At 42.1% G+C, this 17,737-nt stretch overlaps 1 protein-coding gene across 10 annotated transcripts in view; it reads right to left on the bottom strand.

Annotated features, from left to right (window-relative positions):
- Positions 1–17,737, bottom strand: part of MTHFD1L (methylenetetrahydrofolate dehydrogenase (NADP+ dependent) 1 like) — a 254,772-nt gene that overhangs the window by 124,979 nt on the left and 112,056 nt on the right. For all 10 annotated transcript variants that reach the window (XR_010323111.1, XM_023548014.2, XM_023547905.2 and 7 more), the window contains exons 17-20: positions 16,362–16,438; positions 12,220–12,360; positions 10,825–10,893; positions 6,849–6,960 (exon numbers count right to left, since the gene is read on the bottom strand). Coding sequence is in view for 9 of the 10 variants with exons in the window: in XM_023548014.2 (XP_023403782.1) it covers positions 6,849–6,960; positions 10,825–10,893; positions 12,220–12,360; positions 16,362–16,438 (399 nt within the window). In the remaining variant the exon portion in view is untranslated. The remainder of the gene's footprint in view (positions 1–6,848; positions 6,961–10,824; positions 10,894–12,219; positions 12,361–16,361; positions 16,439–17,737) is intronic.

Genomic DNA, 17,737 nt, shown 5'->3' with positions numbered 1-17,737 from the left:
CTTACATAGGTCCTGGCTTTCACAGGTTTTACTGTGTATCTAGTTTTAAATGGGAATGAACAGGAACCAGCTAAGGAGATATAAGCACTTAATGTCTGTGTCACCTTGGACATACTACATGAGCTCTCTAAGTGTCGGCTGCATCATGGGTAAAATAGGGGTAATAATGCCCAGCTCACAGAACTGTTTAGAGGCTTAAGGAAGAATGTAGATGAAGTAATGCCAGGAAATGAGCATTTATTATACAAGTATTAACAAGGCTTTGCCTCCCAATCTGACTCAATTTGTCTTTTGATTGCGATCTCTAAATCCTAGTCCTGAAATGTTCTAAGCGAAGCTCAGCGCAGGATTTAATTGGGTACTGGTCTCATGTTTCTCTTCTGCTGCGTGTATGTGTATACTTATGGCCCAGGAAGCACCAGAGAACACAGCCTGGGTTTGTGTGATTTTCTGTGTATAACAAGGGGAAGCGTCACAATCAATTGGGTAGCTTCTTCACAAGCATTCTTGGATGAGGATGAAAAATATCAAATGTAGTTGGAATATCTAAAGCCACCAAACCCTCCCATAAGCCCACTGCTGTCGAGTTGATTCTGACTGTGAGGGACCCTATAGGTCAGAGTAGGGTTCTCCATAGGGTTTCCAAGGCTGTAATCATTACAGAAACAGACTGCCACATCTTTCTCCCTCGGAGCAGCTGGTGGGTTCGAACCACCGACCTTTTGGTTAGCAGCCAAGCACTTAACCACTGCACCACCAGGGATCCTTAAGCCTCTCATGGATCACTTTAAAGTGAATAAGGCGAAATGGTGCACAGTATTCATTAGGCTATCAGATGTATACCAGCCGTTCTTTACCTTTGTTTGAGTCATGGACCCCTTTGAGAATCTAATGAGAACTATGGAGCCTTTCTCCAGTTAAAAAAAAAAAAATTATATATACTCATACGTATAAATTTGCATTTATTTATGAGAAAACAAACCCAAAAACCAAACCCGTTCATTGCTGTTGAGTCAATTCTGAGTAAAACTGCCCCACAGGGTTTCCAAGGAGAATTAATTATGAGGGGGGGATAATTCTGGATATAACTGTGGAAGGGGTGATTCTATATTTAATTACTGAAGAGGGGTTGTAGAGTCATAGATTATACCTAGATCCTGGGGTGGCTGGTGACCCTCAGGGAAGAACACCTGGCTATAAAGATGTACCAAGTAAAAAGGACTTCATCACAATCAAATTAAGGGAGGAGAAAACAAATTTTAAAAATCCAAGGATCATGTCTAAGTTTTAAATTCCTACAACTCAATGTTGTTTTTCTTTTTTTACAGAGACCATTTTTTTTTTAATTCCTGAGGCAATGTAATCACCTTTTTACCTAAATTAACTTTTGCTACTGTTTTTTTTCCTTTGGACTTGGAATTTAGTTCTGTCTCTGCCCCTTTTTCTTTTTCTTATTTTTTAAAAATAACACATGATTAGGGTTTGATACCAGACGAATGTTTGCTTTCACAGCAGTAAATGGAAGTTAAATGAAGTCCCACAAGGGCTGTTGGCTAAAGACAGAGACAGAAAGGGATCAAGGTGGCCACAGCACTTTTCAAAACACTCTCATGAAGTGTTTTGTTCTACTCTGACAAACTCATGCAATTAGTTAAATGGACCTCACTGTTTTAAATCTAAATGGACTACTGATTCCATTATCTTTGAGTAATTTCTGCAGAGGAGACAAAATCATTCCTCCCTTGTGTTAGGGTACAACAAAAAATAAGCTTAAATGTACCTCAGCAAAACCAGGAAATGGAGAAAATTCTAAGAGGTCCCCACCATTTCTTAAGGTTCTTAGTTTATTGATGTTAGAGGACTTAATCCCACAGCTGCACTGCACTCACCACTGATTGCTGCTCACGTGTCTGCCTCTCACACTAGATCACAAATTCCTGGAGAGCAAGGAACACGTCTTAATCATCTTTAATTCTCAGTTCCTAGGATATATTACTTGACACATAGCAGAAACTCAGTAAGTGTGCACGGGAATAAATTATTTCAAAGGGCTTAAATATACTTTAATTACTTCTTTTCTAGGGTACTGTTGTTAATTGCCAAGTTGACTTTGACTCAGGGACATCCCGTGTGTCGCAGCTGTGATCCTTCAGAAGTAGATTACCAGGCTTTCCTTCCAAGACGCCTCGGGGTAAATTCAATCCGCCAACCTTTCGGCTAGTAATCAAGGGCTTTACTGTTTACACCACCCAGGGAATAAATACCCGGAAGTGAAATCGCTAGATCATTTGCTCATATTCAGTTTCACCAGAAATTCTATCAGATTGCTCTTTTCCTGTGAATCGTCTTTTCAGACCCTTTGCCCATTTTTCTATTGCACTATTTGTCTTTTTTTAAATCAATCCAGAGTCCTAGGTGTTCTATATAATCTGAATGCAAAATATTTGTCTATTAATTTTGCAAAACTACCCTTTTCCAATCTGTCACTTATCTTTTTAACCTTGTATCTTTTATCATACCTAATTTATTTTTTAACGTAACCGAAATTATCTGTTTCTTTTGGTTTTGAGCTTTTTTATAACTTGTTTAAGAGATCCCTCCCAACTATGGCAGTCCCTGGGTGGTGCAAATGGTTAGCGTGCTCAGTTGCTAACTGAAGGTTCGAGGTTCAAGTCCACCCAGAGGCACCTTGGAAGAAAGGCCTGGTGGTCCTACTTCTGAAAAATCAGACATTGAAAACGCAGTGGAGTACAGTTCTGCTCTGACAAATGTGGGGTCCCCATGACTTGGAATCAACTCAATGACAATTAGTGGTGGTCCCTATTCTATAAACAACTACTTTTCTAAGAATCTAAATTCTTCCTCCGACTTCAGATACTCCTCGATGCCTACTACCGTTAACTTCTGTAGCAGGATGCTAAAATAGGGGTCCTTTAGACTCACTTTTGTTTGATGCCCCTAGGCAGTGTCAACTGCTCCCACAGACAAAAGGACGATGCTAGACAACCAAGCAGGACTTTCAAAGAAGTTGTTTGAAAACAGATTTTGCAACCCTTAGTCCAAAAACCACCTTGAAGTTTCAAAAGGGTTAACAAGGTTAGAACCTGGGAGAGGATTTTTCAAAGAAAGTTATCAATGTGCAGAACCCCACCACACTGGGAAGGAGTAGAAGAAGATGGAGCAGCTTACCCCTTTCCTCGAGCTAGTGAGCAAGGCTTTGATGACCCACTGGAAAAGCTCATGGGGCACAGTGGACTGGGGTCTGAAGTCTACAGGCAAGTGGCTGAATGAAACAGTCTGTGGTAGCAAACCAGAAGGTCGTGTGAGAGATAACTGCATTCCCGCTGGTGGCTGGCCAAAGGTCAAAAGTATGTGGTCCTGGAGACCAGATGCAGAACCAGCAACTGGACTGTCTAACAGGGATGCTGCCCAGGAGGGCTTCTCAAGGACATGGGGCCTCAGCTGAAAGGGGCTGTAGGAGAATCACTGAACGTCAAAGCTTTAACCCTGGAGGGGCAAGAGGCAGCTAAGTGCAAGACAAGGGGGTAGAGAGAAGAGTCAAGCCACTGTCCCCTTCCCACTGATGGCCAGGTAAAACTGAATGGAATTTGGTGTTTTTGACTTGTATATATGACTGGACAAACATCTCAATTATTCAAATGAGCATATTCTTGCAACTGAAAGTAACCACCTGAATTAAAACATATATATATTTTAGACAGACCAGGTATTACCTGAGAGTACAAGGGATCTACCAGAAATTTCACTCTAGAACAGAAAATGAACTCAGAGCCACAGAGCAGGTCTCACCAGGTCATGGGGGAGAGAACAGTGTTTCCTGACCGTGCCCTGGCTCTGCTGTTCAGGACACTGGCTTTGCTTCCAGGATGCAAATGGAGCTGCAAAAGCAATAAACGACCTCTGTGAGTGGTTAAGAGCTACGGCTGCTAACTCAGAGGTCACCAGTTTGGATCCACCAGGCGCTCCTTGGAAACCCTATGGGGCAGTTCTATGCTGTCCTGTAGGGTCGATATGGTTTGGAATTGACTCAGTGGCAACAGGTTTAGTTTTTGGTTTGGTGAGTTTTAACACTACAAGGCTGGAGTCTTGTGGTATAGTATATACTTACTTAAGTCCCTACTGCCAAATGCTTATACATAATGGAGCATGCTGTTGATATGATAAATGTAATATAAAAGGCAGAGGGCCAAAATAAATGATTTTCAGGTTTCCATTATGGCTTCCATAGCAGGTAGATGAAATCCACTTCCTAGGAAGTTCTCAGGATGAGGGGCTGATTCGAGTCTTAAGCATTTCCAGGTTGAATGAAGCAGGTCTTAAGGAACAAACCACGACTCAGCAGTCTCAAGCAGCTTTTGAAGCACCTTGGAAATTGGTGTGCAGGGTGGGTGCCTCACGGCTACCAGTGGCTTCCTCATTACTCAGAGCTAAGCCTTTCAGTCTGTTCTCACCCATTAGGACACAGGGTAGGCCCCAGATAGTGACTAAGCAAAACCTGAGATTGGCTATAACACATTACATCTAAGAGGTATTTCCCAAAACATACTCTTCATTTTCTGTAAGGAATGATTTTAACTTTTTAACAGGGGAAAAAAAAAACCCTAAATAAAAAAGGAAATGTAACCTTCATAAATTATGCATCCATGAGGAGGGAAGAGTAACGATGAGTGTTGCTGTTAGTTGCCATTGAGTTGGCTCCGATCATGGCAACCTTACACATAACAGAAGTAAACACTGCCCGATCCTGTGCTGTACTCACAATCATTCATAGGAATAGTGGCTAAGAATTATTCAGTGCTCACCATGGGTCAGAACTTGACATGCAATTCATGGAATCCTCATTGCACACCCATGAAACAAGTCCTTTTAAAAGCTCCATTTTACAGACAAGGAGACTGAGGCACAGAGGCGTTAACTTGGCTGAGGTTACACAACTTCAAGGGATCTGGCTCTTTTCAACCTTGCCCACTAAACCACCTGGCAACGAAGAGATCTCAAGGAAAATGAAACCTCCCTCACTTGTAGCCTCTCAGAACTGGAAGGGATCATAGAAATAATTCTACATTTGCAGGGTTCTTTCTCTATGCTTTACGAAGAACTTATTTAATACTCATTAAAATACTGTAACATAGGTGTTCTCGTTTCATTCAGAGAGGAAATTGAGCCTGAGAGAAATTAAGTATCTTGCCTTTGGTCATTCTAACAGTTAGGATTTCTGATCTAACACCTTCTAACTCTGGCGATGTGAGCTATCCAGGTTATCCGGCTTCTCATTCTTCAGCCGGGAATGTCTACAGGAGACACACTCAGGGATGCTAATGGCCATTCAAGTTCACGCAGAGAGCTAGCACACTTTGCATCTATCACCAGCATATACCTTAAAGATATCTTACCACAATAGCCCATATTCTAAATGAATGCTTGACAGAGCAAGGACTGGCAGAGAGGTAGAGATCTCCCTCAACATAAAGTGGAATGCTTTCTTCTGTAAGCTCTTTTATTTGTGGAGCTGATGTATTAGAACCACCACTTCATGTAAGCACCTACGTTTTCAACGCCCGCCCTTACCCAGCCTCCTTGTCCATTAGCTCTGCACTTATGCAATAATCAATCAAGCAAACCCATTTAGACACAGAGCCTAGCCATTCTCCTAGCAGACTTGATAGCAAAGCAGCCAAATACAGGAGAGCTGTGTATGCCAGGCCTTTGTGGAGTGAACCGATATGAATCATCATCTGATTCTGACTGCGGGTCTATAAGAAATTCTTAAAACAGTCCCAATAACCCTGAGGGAACTTTGTAATGTCTGAGCAAAACAGTGCGCAGCTAAGTTCTGTTGTCCAGCAGAATCTCTTCTGGTAGAAGCATGCATTGCTGAGTTTGAGCCCAAGTGTGAAAGAAGCGATTGCTATGCTTGATGACAGGCATGTGTGTGGCTAATGGAATTACCTGCTGGCATGTGAAAATCTGCCAGGGTAAGCCCTTATACGTCAAATGAAGGGGTTCTTCCACAAATTCTTGTACTTTTTTTGTCTTTCATTTTCTCACATTCTTAATATTATGGGTGGGATCAGGGTTGGCACTGACTGAACAAATGCTAGAGCAGCTGCCCCTCTTCTGACTGGAATATTCAACAAATACCAAAGAGGGGTGGGTGCCACACAGGAAAGCTTCCCAGCAGCAAGAACTCTGGAATTCTACCAATTAAAATTTCCAAATCTACTGACTGGGAATCTCCCCTCTATTAAGTCATAAAAGCACCGTAGGAGTTGAGGAAGAGAGAAATGACTTCAAATTCTCAATAGCATGATTACTACTAATAATGGCTAACACGTAATATGTACTTCCTGCCCTTCAATTATTTATAACATTAGATAATGTACTCCACAAGGCTAGGTCTGTTTTGCTCATCACTGTGTCCCTTGCTCTGAGTGCAATGCTGTGCCTATGGCAGGTTCTCAAAGAATACTTGCTGGATGACTATATAATCTCATTTAGTTTTCACAATAACCCTAGAAGGTTTGTTATCAACATTTTACAGGTGAAAGAATTGAGGCTCAGAGATACTACAAATGTGTCTGAGGCCACCGGCAAGTGTCAGAGCTTATATTCAAACCCATATGTACTTGACATCAGGCTCCACGGTTCAACTACAACACAATTTCACTAGCAGAGACCAGACCTTAGGGCTTTTCTGAGCCTACCTGTGAAAGGTGGCTCCTAAAGACTATATTTCAGATTAGTATATGCATATCACTCTGTTATAGTCATTGCCTTTTAAACTCCTTCAATATTCTACAACAAATAAATTGAAAGAAACAACTTACCTACGAATCCTTCTTCACCAACCAGCTTCAGAGCAATTTTATCAGCCAATACTGAAGAGTTGCCATGAGCAATGTTAGCAAAGGGGCCAGCATGCACAAATACAGGTGTCCCCTATGAAAGCAGAGGAAGAAATTAAAACTGCAAAGACAACTAGAAGAAAGTAAACCAAGACCAGTTTAGGGCAAACAAAGGAGGACAGGCTGCAGGGTATCTCCCTTGAGTTAATGACTCAACCAAGTCACTATTCCTCTCATTAACAGTGCATATTTAAGGTATAAAATCTCTCATAAAGAGTTAAACACCCTGCACTTGCTCAAAGGATCAAATTCCCTATGTACCTCAGAACTATATGATTCCACATTTAATGATGAACCAGGGAGAAAAAGCTGTAGGAACAGAGTCACTTCCTACCATAATTTTGATAAGCCACAGCTATTAGCCGACACAGTAACCATGAAATAAACTATTTACCTTACTTTATACTGCCCTGTACTATAATAAAACAAAAAAATGGAACTAGATCCTGATGGCATAAGAAGCGTATTTAAGTTTATTTTTCATTAAGAAATGAGTCATTTCAAGAAAATTCTCCCGTAAGTACAAAAATCAAAACAATTCATGAATTATGGGAATTAAGTCAGGGTGGCTAAATAATGATTACATTTATTACAGGTTGTTTTTATACTGATAATTTGCTATTCTGAGTTTTGATAATTCTGTTTAAGTCTTCCTTATTGTTTCATTCCAATACAACAGTCTTGCATGCTGGAGATCTGCTAACTAGTAGGATAATACAAGTCTTTTGGTGTTGTAAACAGCTACTGCTCTCAGCTGCTAATAGAAATGTTGGAGATTCAAGTCCACCCAGAAGTGCCTCAGAAGAAAAGCCTGGCAACTTACATCCAAAAACTCAGCCACTGAAAACCCTATAGAGCACAGTTCTACTCTGACATACATGCAGTTGCCACGAGTAGGAACTGACTCAATGACAACTTTTTTTTTTTTAAATTAAGATGACAAAAGCAAAGAGTAATTCTTATTAAAAGGATAAAAGAAACCAATATATATAGTGGATTACAGAAATGTTAGATTTTAATTATTTCAATAAAAACTGTCTATATGTTAATTTTTTATATGGCTTGTCTATATTTTATAATTTCCTTACTGATGAGAACCGACCTTAGCCTGATCTGAAAGGACTTATTCACATGCATTAAATGCTCAGGCTTTATTTTGAGCTGAGCCCCGGCCCTTCAGGCTGTGCACTTGCAGCCTGGACTCTACCTGTGAAAATACAGCTGCTGCCATTTCCCTGATGGGAGGGAAGACAGGGAGCATGTGGAGGTGGGAGGCTGGGAGGGATGGAAAGTTCCCACGAACCATGATGGGCAGTTAGCTGAACGAGCTTCAAAGATGAGAAAGCCAACAAAAGCAGGAAGAGAGGAAGCGAAAGAAAAGTCATTTCAGAGACTGAAAAGGATCCGGTTTATCAAAGCCACTTATGTTAGTTCTGTATTTACTTTTCCTCCTAATGTCCTTAAGCCAAAAAACAAAAAAAATGTCCTTAGGAGGGAAAAGAATAGGACCCTGAGAAAGACATACAAATGTACGTAGAAGTAAAGCTGAGATGATAAAACCCAGACACGTGTTTGTGTAGATGTATGTTTAGTGTCCATATCTCTGCCTTGCTGTTGTTGGGTACCATCAAGTCCTAGGCTGTAATCTTTACAGAAACAGGTCATCAAGTCTTTCTCCTGTGGAGCTGCTGGGTGGGTCTGAACTGCCAACCTTTCAGTTGGTGCTCAGTGGTTTGTGCCACCAGATCTCCTTATATCTGTCTACCCATCACTAATTCCTCACCTCTATCTAGAGAAGGGGAGGCACTGGCGGTTCAGTGGTAGAATTCTTGCCTTCCATGTGGGAGACATTCCATTGCTGGCCAGTGCAACGCGTGAGCAGCCACCACCCGACTACCTGTTGAGGCTTGTGTGTTGCTTCGATGCTGAACAGGTTTCAGCAGTTGCCAGACTAAGACAGGTTAGGAAGAAAGGCCTGATGATTTGCTTCTGAAAATCAGCTGGAAAAAACCCCATGGATCACAATGGTCTGATCCGTAACTGACCACGAGGATGGTGCAGGACCAGACCTTTATGGGCTGTGACCCTCTGTGGCCATCTGGGAAGCAAAAGGCATCAGTGTGTGGGGGGGGGGGGCAGGGGGTGGAGGCCATGCAACAGGTGACAGGGTGTGGCTGGATCAGCATAAATACATCACTATTCCTGGGATAAGAACTCCAAGTCCTGGATCGGCAGCAGTATTTTAATTTGGAAAGACTAGGACTTTTATCTTCTATATAATCTTTCCTATTTTTTAGGCTATATACTAACCTATGGAGCCCTTGTACATAGCTAAGAGCTGGGCTGCTAACCAAAAGGTTGGCAGTTTGAATCCACCAGCTGCTCCTTGGAAACCCTATGGAGCAGTTCCACTCTGTCCTAAGAAGTCGCTATGAGTCGGAATCAACTCAACAACAACTGTTTTTTTTTTTTTTAAATACTAATCTATTAGCAAAAGCATTTTATAATTTTGTGTAAATGTAGTTTTAGCCTGAAATCACAGAAGTAGATGCTGTGAGAGCAAGATGAATCCTTTTCCTCCTTCACATGATAAACCGAAGGCTCAGGGAGGCCGGGAAAGTTCTTGGTCCAGGTAAACGTACAGTTCGCTCTTGGTTTATTCACATCTCTGTTCAGGCATCACTTTATCAGACAGGCAGTCAAACACAGGCACACACAGACACACACACACGTCACTCTCTGTCCTCTCATTCCCTCCTGTTTTTCTTCTTTAGTCCTTGCCACCAGCTGAGTATCTATTTGTCTACCATCTGTCTTCCCCACTGAAGTGTAAGCTCCGAGAGGGCAGGGACTTTGTATCATTCATCACTATATCTTTATCATCTACTACACAGCCTGGCCCATGCCATGTGTTAAAAAATGCAATCTTCACAATACCCCTGGTAGGTCAGTTGTTGGTAGTGTCACCATTTTACACGTAAGAAAACTGAGACTGAGGCATCAAATAACCTGCCTGAGGTGAGTAAATGGCAGAGCTTGCACTCAAACTAAACTTTGTGTTAGCTCAGTGAATAAACGGATAGATATCTGCTTGTCTTTCTTCTGTCTTCCCCCAGTATATCTGCCCTCTGGCCACCTCTACCTCCTTCTGTCCGTCTGCAGCTTGAGGACAAATAATAACCCCTGAGTATGTGCATTTTCCCCAACTCTGTGCTCAGAGACATCCAGAAGGGAGCCTGAAACTGGCCACGGTGGGAATATTTACACCACGGAAATTGGCAAATACTACAAACCGCGGTTGCCCTCCCAATCCCCACTCCAGAGTTGGTTGTTAAAACATTTACCAGCACACCACTGTCTTCTCCGCCCCCACAAGCCCTCCTCCTCCCACTTGTGTTTTTCCTCAACCAACCCCCAGATACAGACCCTCTATGTCAGCCCAAATTCTGGGGTCTCATCAGCTAGGGTAGGAGGAAGAGATTAGACAATTGCCAAATGAAATGAGTATGACTAGTGACTAGAAGAGCATATTAAAATAAAGGTATCTTGAGGAAAATATTGAAGTTCAATGAAGACGAGAGCAAGGCGAGTCATGAACAAAACTTAATGTAAAAAGGCAGTATAATGTGTACAAGCCACTGACATATTAGACAGGTACGACTTGCTAAGTGTCTGCTCCACTCAGTATTTAGTAGCCAATATGTGAATCATATCAAAGAATCTATAAATAGACTTCTAACTTTTTTTTTTTTTTTTTTAAGATGACCAAGAAGCTATCGTGATGCTCCTTGGCTGGCTCATGTTGGCTAGGATTGTTCACATCCTCACGGGCACATACAGGTCATCCAATTAATACAAAAATTCTCTAAACAATTCATATGAAAAGAAAAGCACTTACTTCTAGGGTCTGCATCAGATTTGGTTTTATTGCATCTTTCATCAAAACTGTCAAAGCACCTGTCACCCCCTAAAGGAGAGAAAAAATATTTATGTTGGTGACAAAAGATCGTCCACGCTCTGGGTTAATACCTTGGCTGTTTTCTCACTAGTCTCCTTCCTAGCTGGGCACTCCAGGGGTCCCTGGCTGCTCTCACCTCTGGGCTACAGGTGACACAGTGCTGCCCCCGACCCAAGCCTGGAATGGGTGTTAGCCATTCTGACACGTGAAGAATGATGAGGGATATCATCGAATGAATTGTATCCCCCCAAAATATGCGTTGTAAGTCCTAATCCCTACACCTATGGCCATAATCCCACTGGGGAATGGGTTTTGTTATGTTAATGAGGTAGTATTAGTGTGGGGTATGTCTTGAATGGATCTCTTTTGAGACACCAAAAGCAGCAGGTTAGGCAAACATAGACAGGGAAAGATAGATGCCAAATCACATGAAGATTGCCAAGAAACTGAGGAACAGAGGTGAAAAGAGACTGAGACTTTCCTCTAGAGCCCACAGAGGCTCTTTCTCTAGAGCCAGCACCCTGAATTTCAACTTCTAGCCCCCTAACTGTGAGAAAATAAATGTCTGTTTATTAAAGCTGCCCACTTGAGTTATCTCTGCCACAGCAGCACTAGGTAACTAAGACAGGCGAGTGGTAGACATTGTTCTTTTCCCAAAACCTTCCTTGATGATGTTTAAGAGGCTGGCCATAAATCACAGCTTTCAATCAATCCACTTCAAAATGTTTTCTGGCAATCATGAACATTATTTGTTCATTACCAGAGGCCTTACTGTTGCCCCAAGAAATAAGATGAAGACCTGAAACAGCTATTTACAGAGCATGAATAAGAGAGGTAAAGGAGTATCTAAAAGCACCTGTTCTTGTTTCCCACCTTCTCTAAGCCCTTTACCCCACAGGAGCAGAAGGTGCTTAAAACACGGCTGCATTTGAAAGGCTTCTAGTTTTCTGCTCTCAAGCTAGCTTTCCATCTAGAAAGAAGCTGAAGCCACTTAAAAAATGGCTCTTTTCTAAAAGCCACTAGCTGCAGGGAGATCCTCCCACTCCATCCCGCCCCACCACCACAAGAAGAAGAGAAGAATAGGCATGAAGGGAGAAAAGCTTATGGAATAAATTCCATGCGTTTGGTTGCAGCCAGGTATGAGCATGTTATAAATACCTGTGAGAACATTACGAAGCTGTAAGGGAAACAAGCTTGTGCAAGCAACCCTGTGTGTGCAGAAAGTCTCTGAACCCCCATCCTGTAGACTGAACACAGGAAGGAAATCTTCGTTCTGCTCATTACCAAAGAAAAAGGATGGGGAGCTCACTGGAGCCTCTGGCTGGACATACGCACCAAATCTTCTGCAGTCACAGGCTGTCCGTTCTTGTCACTGGCTACCACCATTCGTCCCAGCCGCTCCTTCATGTCTGCGAGGCTGTCGGTCAGGGCCAGCACTGCCATGATTTCGCTGGCCACAGCAATGTCAAACTGTGCCTGAAACAGCCAAACCACAGGCATTGCTCAGCAACAGCGCCACCTGGAGGCCACTCCAACAGGGAGCTCAATTTCAACCATCAGTCATGGCAGCCCAGGGTATTCTACCCACAGTCTTCTGAGTGTCTAGCTCATGCATGGTCCTGGGCTAGCTGACCTCTAAGGTGGCCACCCCGCTTCCTGCACTCCTCTCCACTTTACTCTGCTGAGCAGGACTCAGTTTGCTTAGGTCCCCTGTTGTACCTGCTTATGGCACTGTGTGGTTTGCTTTTGTAGCATGTCTTAGACTTGTTATTTATGAGACTGTCTGTGTCATGTAGGCCTCCACCACTGGACTGTAAGTGCCAGTGAAGGCACGGAGTATTTCACAAGGGTTCCCTTCTGAATCCTTAGCATCAGAGCTATAACTGAAGCACCAAAACCAAAAAACCAAAAAACGCCACAAACCAGTTGCCATTGAGTCAACTTCAACTTATGGTGACCCCATTCATTTCAGAGTAGAACTGTGCACCATAGGGTTTTCAACTGAGTTTTTGGGAAGTAGACCGCCAAGCCTTTCTTCATAGGTGCCTCTGGGAGGACTCGAACCTCCAAGCTTTAGGTTAGTAGCTGAACGCATTAACTGTCTGCACTACCCAGGGACTCCATGTGCCTGAGACACAGCAGGCTGTCAGTACGCATTGGCTGAATAAAGGAATACCCTACCAACTAGCTCCAGGGCTATTCGTCTGTCAAGAAGGCTTCATTTGTCTTTCTAGCAAAGATATGAGGAGCAGCAATGGAAGACGATGGTTCTGCTGGCTTCCTTACCCCACTGCGTCCTATGCCAGTTTCCTAGAGTTATATTGCTGCACAGCAGTGAGGACAACCTGCCTAAAGTAATCCACCAAGTCAAATGGTGGCACATATTCAATTTTCAGCTGCCTGTGAGGGTATGACCATGTCAGATCTTGGAAGTTTCAGCAGGGAAAGCTAGAGCTAGCTGCTTCTTGTGAAACGTTCCTAGGACTCCCGTTTACCTGGCTCAGACTCCAAGTTGTACAAAGTCCAACAGGAACTAAAAGAGACACAGAGAATGTGTACTTCCTCCTGCTCAGAATTCAGCCACTAGCAGAGTTTCTGGAAACCCTGGTGGTGTAGTGGTTAAGAGCTACGGCTGCTAATCAAAAGGTCAGCAGTTCACATCCATCACGTGCTCCTTGGAAACCGTATGGGGCAGTTCTACTCTGTCCCATAGGGTCACCATAGTCAGAATCGACTCAACGGCAACAGGTTTGGGTTTTTGTGGTTAGCAGAGTTTCTTTGGACAAAACCACTTCATTAAGCTTCAGCTTAATCCCATCTTCCCAAGGGAGAGTGTGAGCTAGACAAGTTCAAGCTGTGCCCTACTGGGATCTCCTTATGAGATGTTATCCATTTCCGCCACTGACAAGTAAAGAAATGAAGGAAATAAGAGGCTTCCTGGCTACTTCCTGGTCAAGATCTCATTAGTCATTGATTTAGTGAAAAATCTTGCCTGGAAGTCAAATACAACCACATTCAATTATTACATTCTCAATATAACCTATTCCAAACATAATTATTTTTTTACCGTATAATATTCAGGATACTCTATACCACTATTCCATTATGAACAGTGAGTATAAAATCAGTGACTAAAAATATTGAGACCTTCTATACAAAACATGAAATTAGTAAAACTATTCCTGAAACGTTAACTGTGAAAATAAAAACTAGAATTTATAATCCTAATATCAGTTCTTCATTTGTAATGGTTACAATTTCAAAATTCTGCACCTTGAGTAACAGTAAAAATGAAAGAAATTGGGTAAGTTTAAATATTATTTTTATTATTTTATTGACTGATGTGCATATTAGAAGGTTGCTCATTTTTGTTTCGCAAATAAAATCTTTCAAAAGCATGCAAGGGCTCAATTGGGATGTGATTTTTTATTGCTTATCAGATCGTCAAGAATTTAAACAAAGGATAATATGCAATGTTGCAAGAATGTGAATTGATGGAACTTTTCTGAAAGGTTAGTGTGGGAACATACATCAACATTTGAAATGTGCAGTCTTTGGCTCTGCAGTTACACATCTGGGAATCGGTCCTTAGAATATTATCATAAAAACATACAGTGTATGTTTACAACAGCTTATTTATGATACCCCACCACTGTAAACACCCTAAGTGTCCATTAAGAGGGGACTGGTTGAATTGGTTACAGTACATCTAACAAAATAAGATCATATGTAGCCATTAAAAATGATATGTTGTTGTTGTTAGCTACCACACAATCAGTTTTGACTCATGGCGACTCCATATGTGCAGAGTAGAGCTGCCTCATAGGGTTTTCAAGGCTGTGACCTTACAGAAGCATTTCACCAGGCCTGTCTTCTGAGGTGCCTCTGGGTACGTTCAAACCACCAATCTTTCGGCTAGTAGTTGAGTGCCTCACCATTTGAGCCACCCAGATATAGGTCTATCTTTACTGACATGAAAACATGTTCTTACTTCAATGCCCACTGCTTTCTGTACAAATGAGGCAAAGCTGCCCTTCTCTTAAGAAGGTGTCACAATACACTAGTTTTCTTGGAACGGGGCACTTTTTACTGACACCTGCCGAACAAGAGCTGTAAGATAATAAATCCACCAATCTGTGGCTGTGGTGTGTGAGGACTCCCCTGGCTGTGCGGTGCAGTGTGCGCTGGTCTCAGCACCCACATCGGGTCCAGGCTGAGACAAATGCACCTGCAGGCTACTCCACATGGGTGTTACGGGAAGGTGCCCATCTGCCCACTGCTTCGGAGCTGCCCACCAACCCCTGAACTCGATGGTTGTGTGGGTCCTCTCCTACTTCTGAGAAATAAGATATCTATAGCGTCTGAGGAGCCCCGGTGCACAGTGGTTAAGAGTTATGGCTGCTAACCAAAAGGCCGGCAGTTCGAATCTACCAGCCGCTCCTTGGAAATGCTATGGAGCAGTTCTACCTGTCCTCTAGGGTTGTTATGAATTGGAATTGACTCAATGGCAACACATTTGGTTTGTTTTTTTACAGTGTCTGAATTTACAGCCCTCCCCCCGCCCCAAACCTCTTTCTTTTGGCTTTTCTCCACCAATCTAATTCAATCTTCCTATCTTTCAGAAATTTCTCCAAATCCTATGGAAGTGATTCTGGTTCTCTAACACAGACAGTGAGTAATTGTTTGCAATCTGTATACATGTACAAGCTCTAGAATCTGGAGGAGGAAGGAAGGTGCACGTGCTTAGTTTGTCTTCTCGATCAAATCCCCATATTCACTTTTTATTCAAAAGATTTCAAAAAGTCCAAAAGTCTTCTCCGGATGAGGACAGATTACTATAGGAAAAGTGATTATTATTTCACTAATAAAAACTTAAAAATGTAAACGCCGTAAATCTAATGCTGTTCTAAAATATAACGTTTACTCCACAAACAAATACAGAGCCTGTATCTGGCTGAGAAATCATGGTATGAATTTACATTCCCTAAGTGCCACTGTTCCACAACAGAGACCATATTAAAATGAAGGTGGACATCATAATTTTTCTTCTATGTTCTCTGGATTTGGATAATAAGACATTATCCTTAAAAACTCCTCAGGGTATTATGCCAAATAACTAGGTGTTCCTTCTTTGGCTTATAAAATTTGAACGATGTGTCTGAGATTTTCATTTTTTAGTTAGTTGTTAGTTAGGCAGATATAGTATTAATTGGGTGGGTTTCCAATAAAATATCTAAAAATTTATATCCAAGGGACACACTGAGTGGAACTTCCCAGAAATACAACTAAGAACACTCATGTAGAGGATGGTAAGAAGATATCCGAACACTTTCCTCTCCCCTTCCTTTCCAGTCCCGCGTGGTGACTAGGTCACTGCCACTGCAGACTGAGGAATGAGTGAGAAAAGCAGAGAAAAGGCTGGGCCACGTAAACCAACACAAGGACAGAAACCCTCTTGTGATGACAATGCCACCTACCTGGCGGGAAAATCCCTTCTCCGTGCTTGCCTGCCCAATTGTTATTTTTCGTAGAAATCGGTCATTTGTATCCAGTACTGGAAGAAAAGAGAACAGATTACTGATTCCGTCAGCAGATAGGTGCTGCCTGCCTCCAGTGTATTTTGGTGCCATTTGGAGGGCTGGGGAAACAGTTGAGAGCAACATGGATAGGGTCCAGTCTCCACTGAGCGGACGCTGTGGTGAGCGGACAGAAAGGATGATCAAATAAACAACTAAACATCGGCTAGTGAGAACTGTCTTACGAAAATAAAAACAGTGATATGATAGAGTTTACCACGGAGGTATGATAGTGTCACAGAGGCGGTGGGGCTGGGGTACCATTTTGACTAGGTGGTAACAAAACACATTTCTGAAGAGGTGACATCTTACACTGAAACCCGGATCACAAGAAGAAGCTGGTTGTGATTACAGCAGGCCCCAATCTTCTTTATCTTCCTCATTTCCTTGTTTGAATTCACAGTTTCAGATTTTGTTTGTGAAAACTAGGTTTGGTTTAGTGAAAAATGAACTTCTAATACCAGGAAACAAAGCTGGGATGACACAGACTTCACTAATAGTTTATATGGCTTCAAAGAACAAGTTTACAGTGACACCTTAGATCCAACTTGCTAAATATATAATACGGCAATGACAAAAATGGTGAAGGAAATTTGAGTATTTGAGAACTATGAGCATTTGTAGGATGAAAAATGGTCACCTCCTCTTGTACGTACAAAACACAAGCAACATTCTCAACGTGCCCACCTTTGTTCTGGGACCCAGTTGCTGCCACTCTTTCTTTACATATAATACATTCACACCCATGCACACACTCTCTGATATATATACACACATTTCACACACACGTACACACTCAAATACACATTCACTCACATAGATACTCCAACAACACTCACACAAACACATATAAACTTTCACGATTTTAAGACACAAGCAGAGTATATAGAAAATGAAAGGAACGCCTCTCAATATTGTCACTAGCTACCGCTTTTATTTCCTCTCTAGTTACCAAATCACCTAAGTATCTAATCTTATCACACCAAACAAACAAACAAAAAAATACCAAACCCGTTGCCATCAAGTTGATTCCAACTCATAGCAACCCTATAGAACAGAGTAGAACTACCTCATAGGGTTTCTAAGGAGTGGCTGGTGGATTTGAACTGCCAGCCTTTTGGTTAGCAGCTGAACTCTTTAACCACTGTATCACCAGGGCTCCCTTATCACACCAGTGACATCGTTTCTAAGTCTAAGGTCATGTTGGGTTTAAAAAAAGATGAAACCCTACTATTCAATGTCCTCAATTCATTGACTGCAGAGTTCTATTTTTCACT

The sequence above is a fragment of the Loxodonta africana genome, chromosome 1 (assembly GCF_030014295.1).
Source record: "Loxodonta africana isolate mLoxAfr1 chromosome 1, mLoxAfr1.hap2, whole genome shotgun sequence".
Lineage (NCBI taxonomy): Eukaryota > Metazoa > Chordata > Mammalia > Proboscidea > Elephantidae > Loxodonta > Loxodonta africana.
Note: the sequence above shows the minus strand (reverse complement) of the source record. Positions and strands in the feature narration are given on the sequence as shown.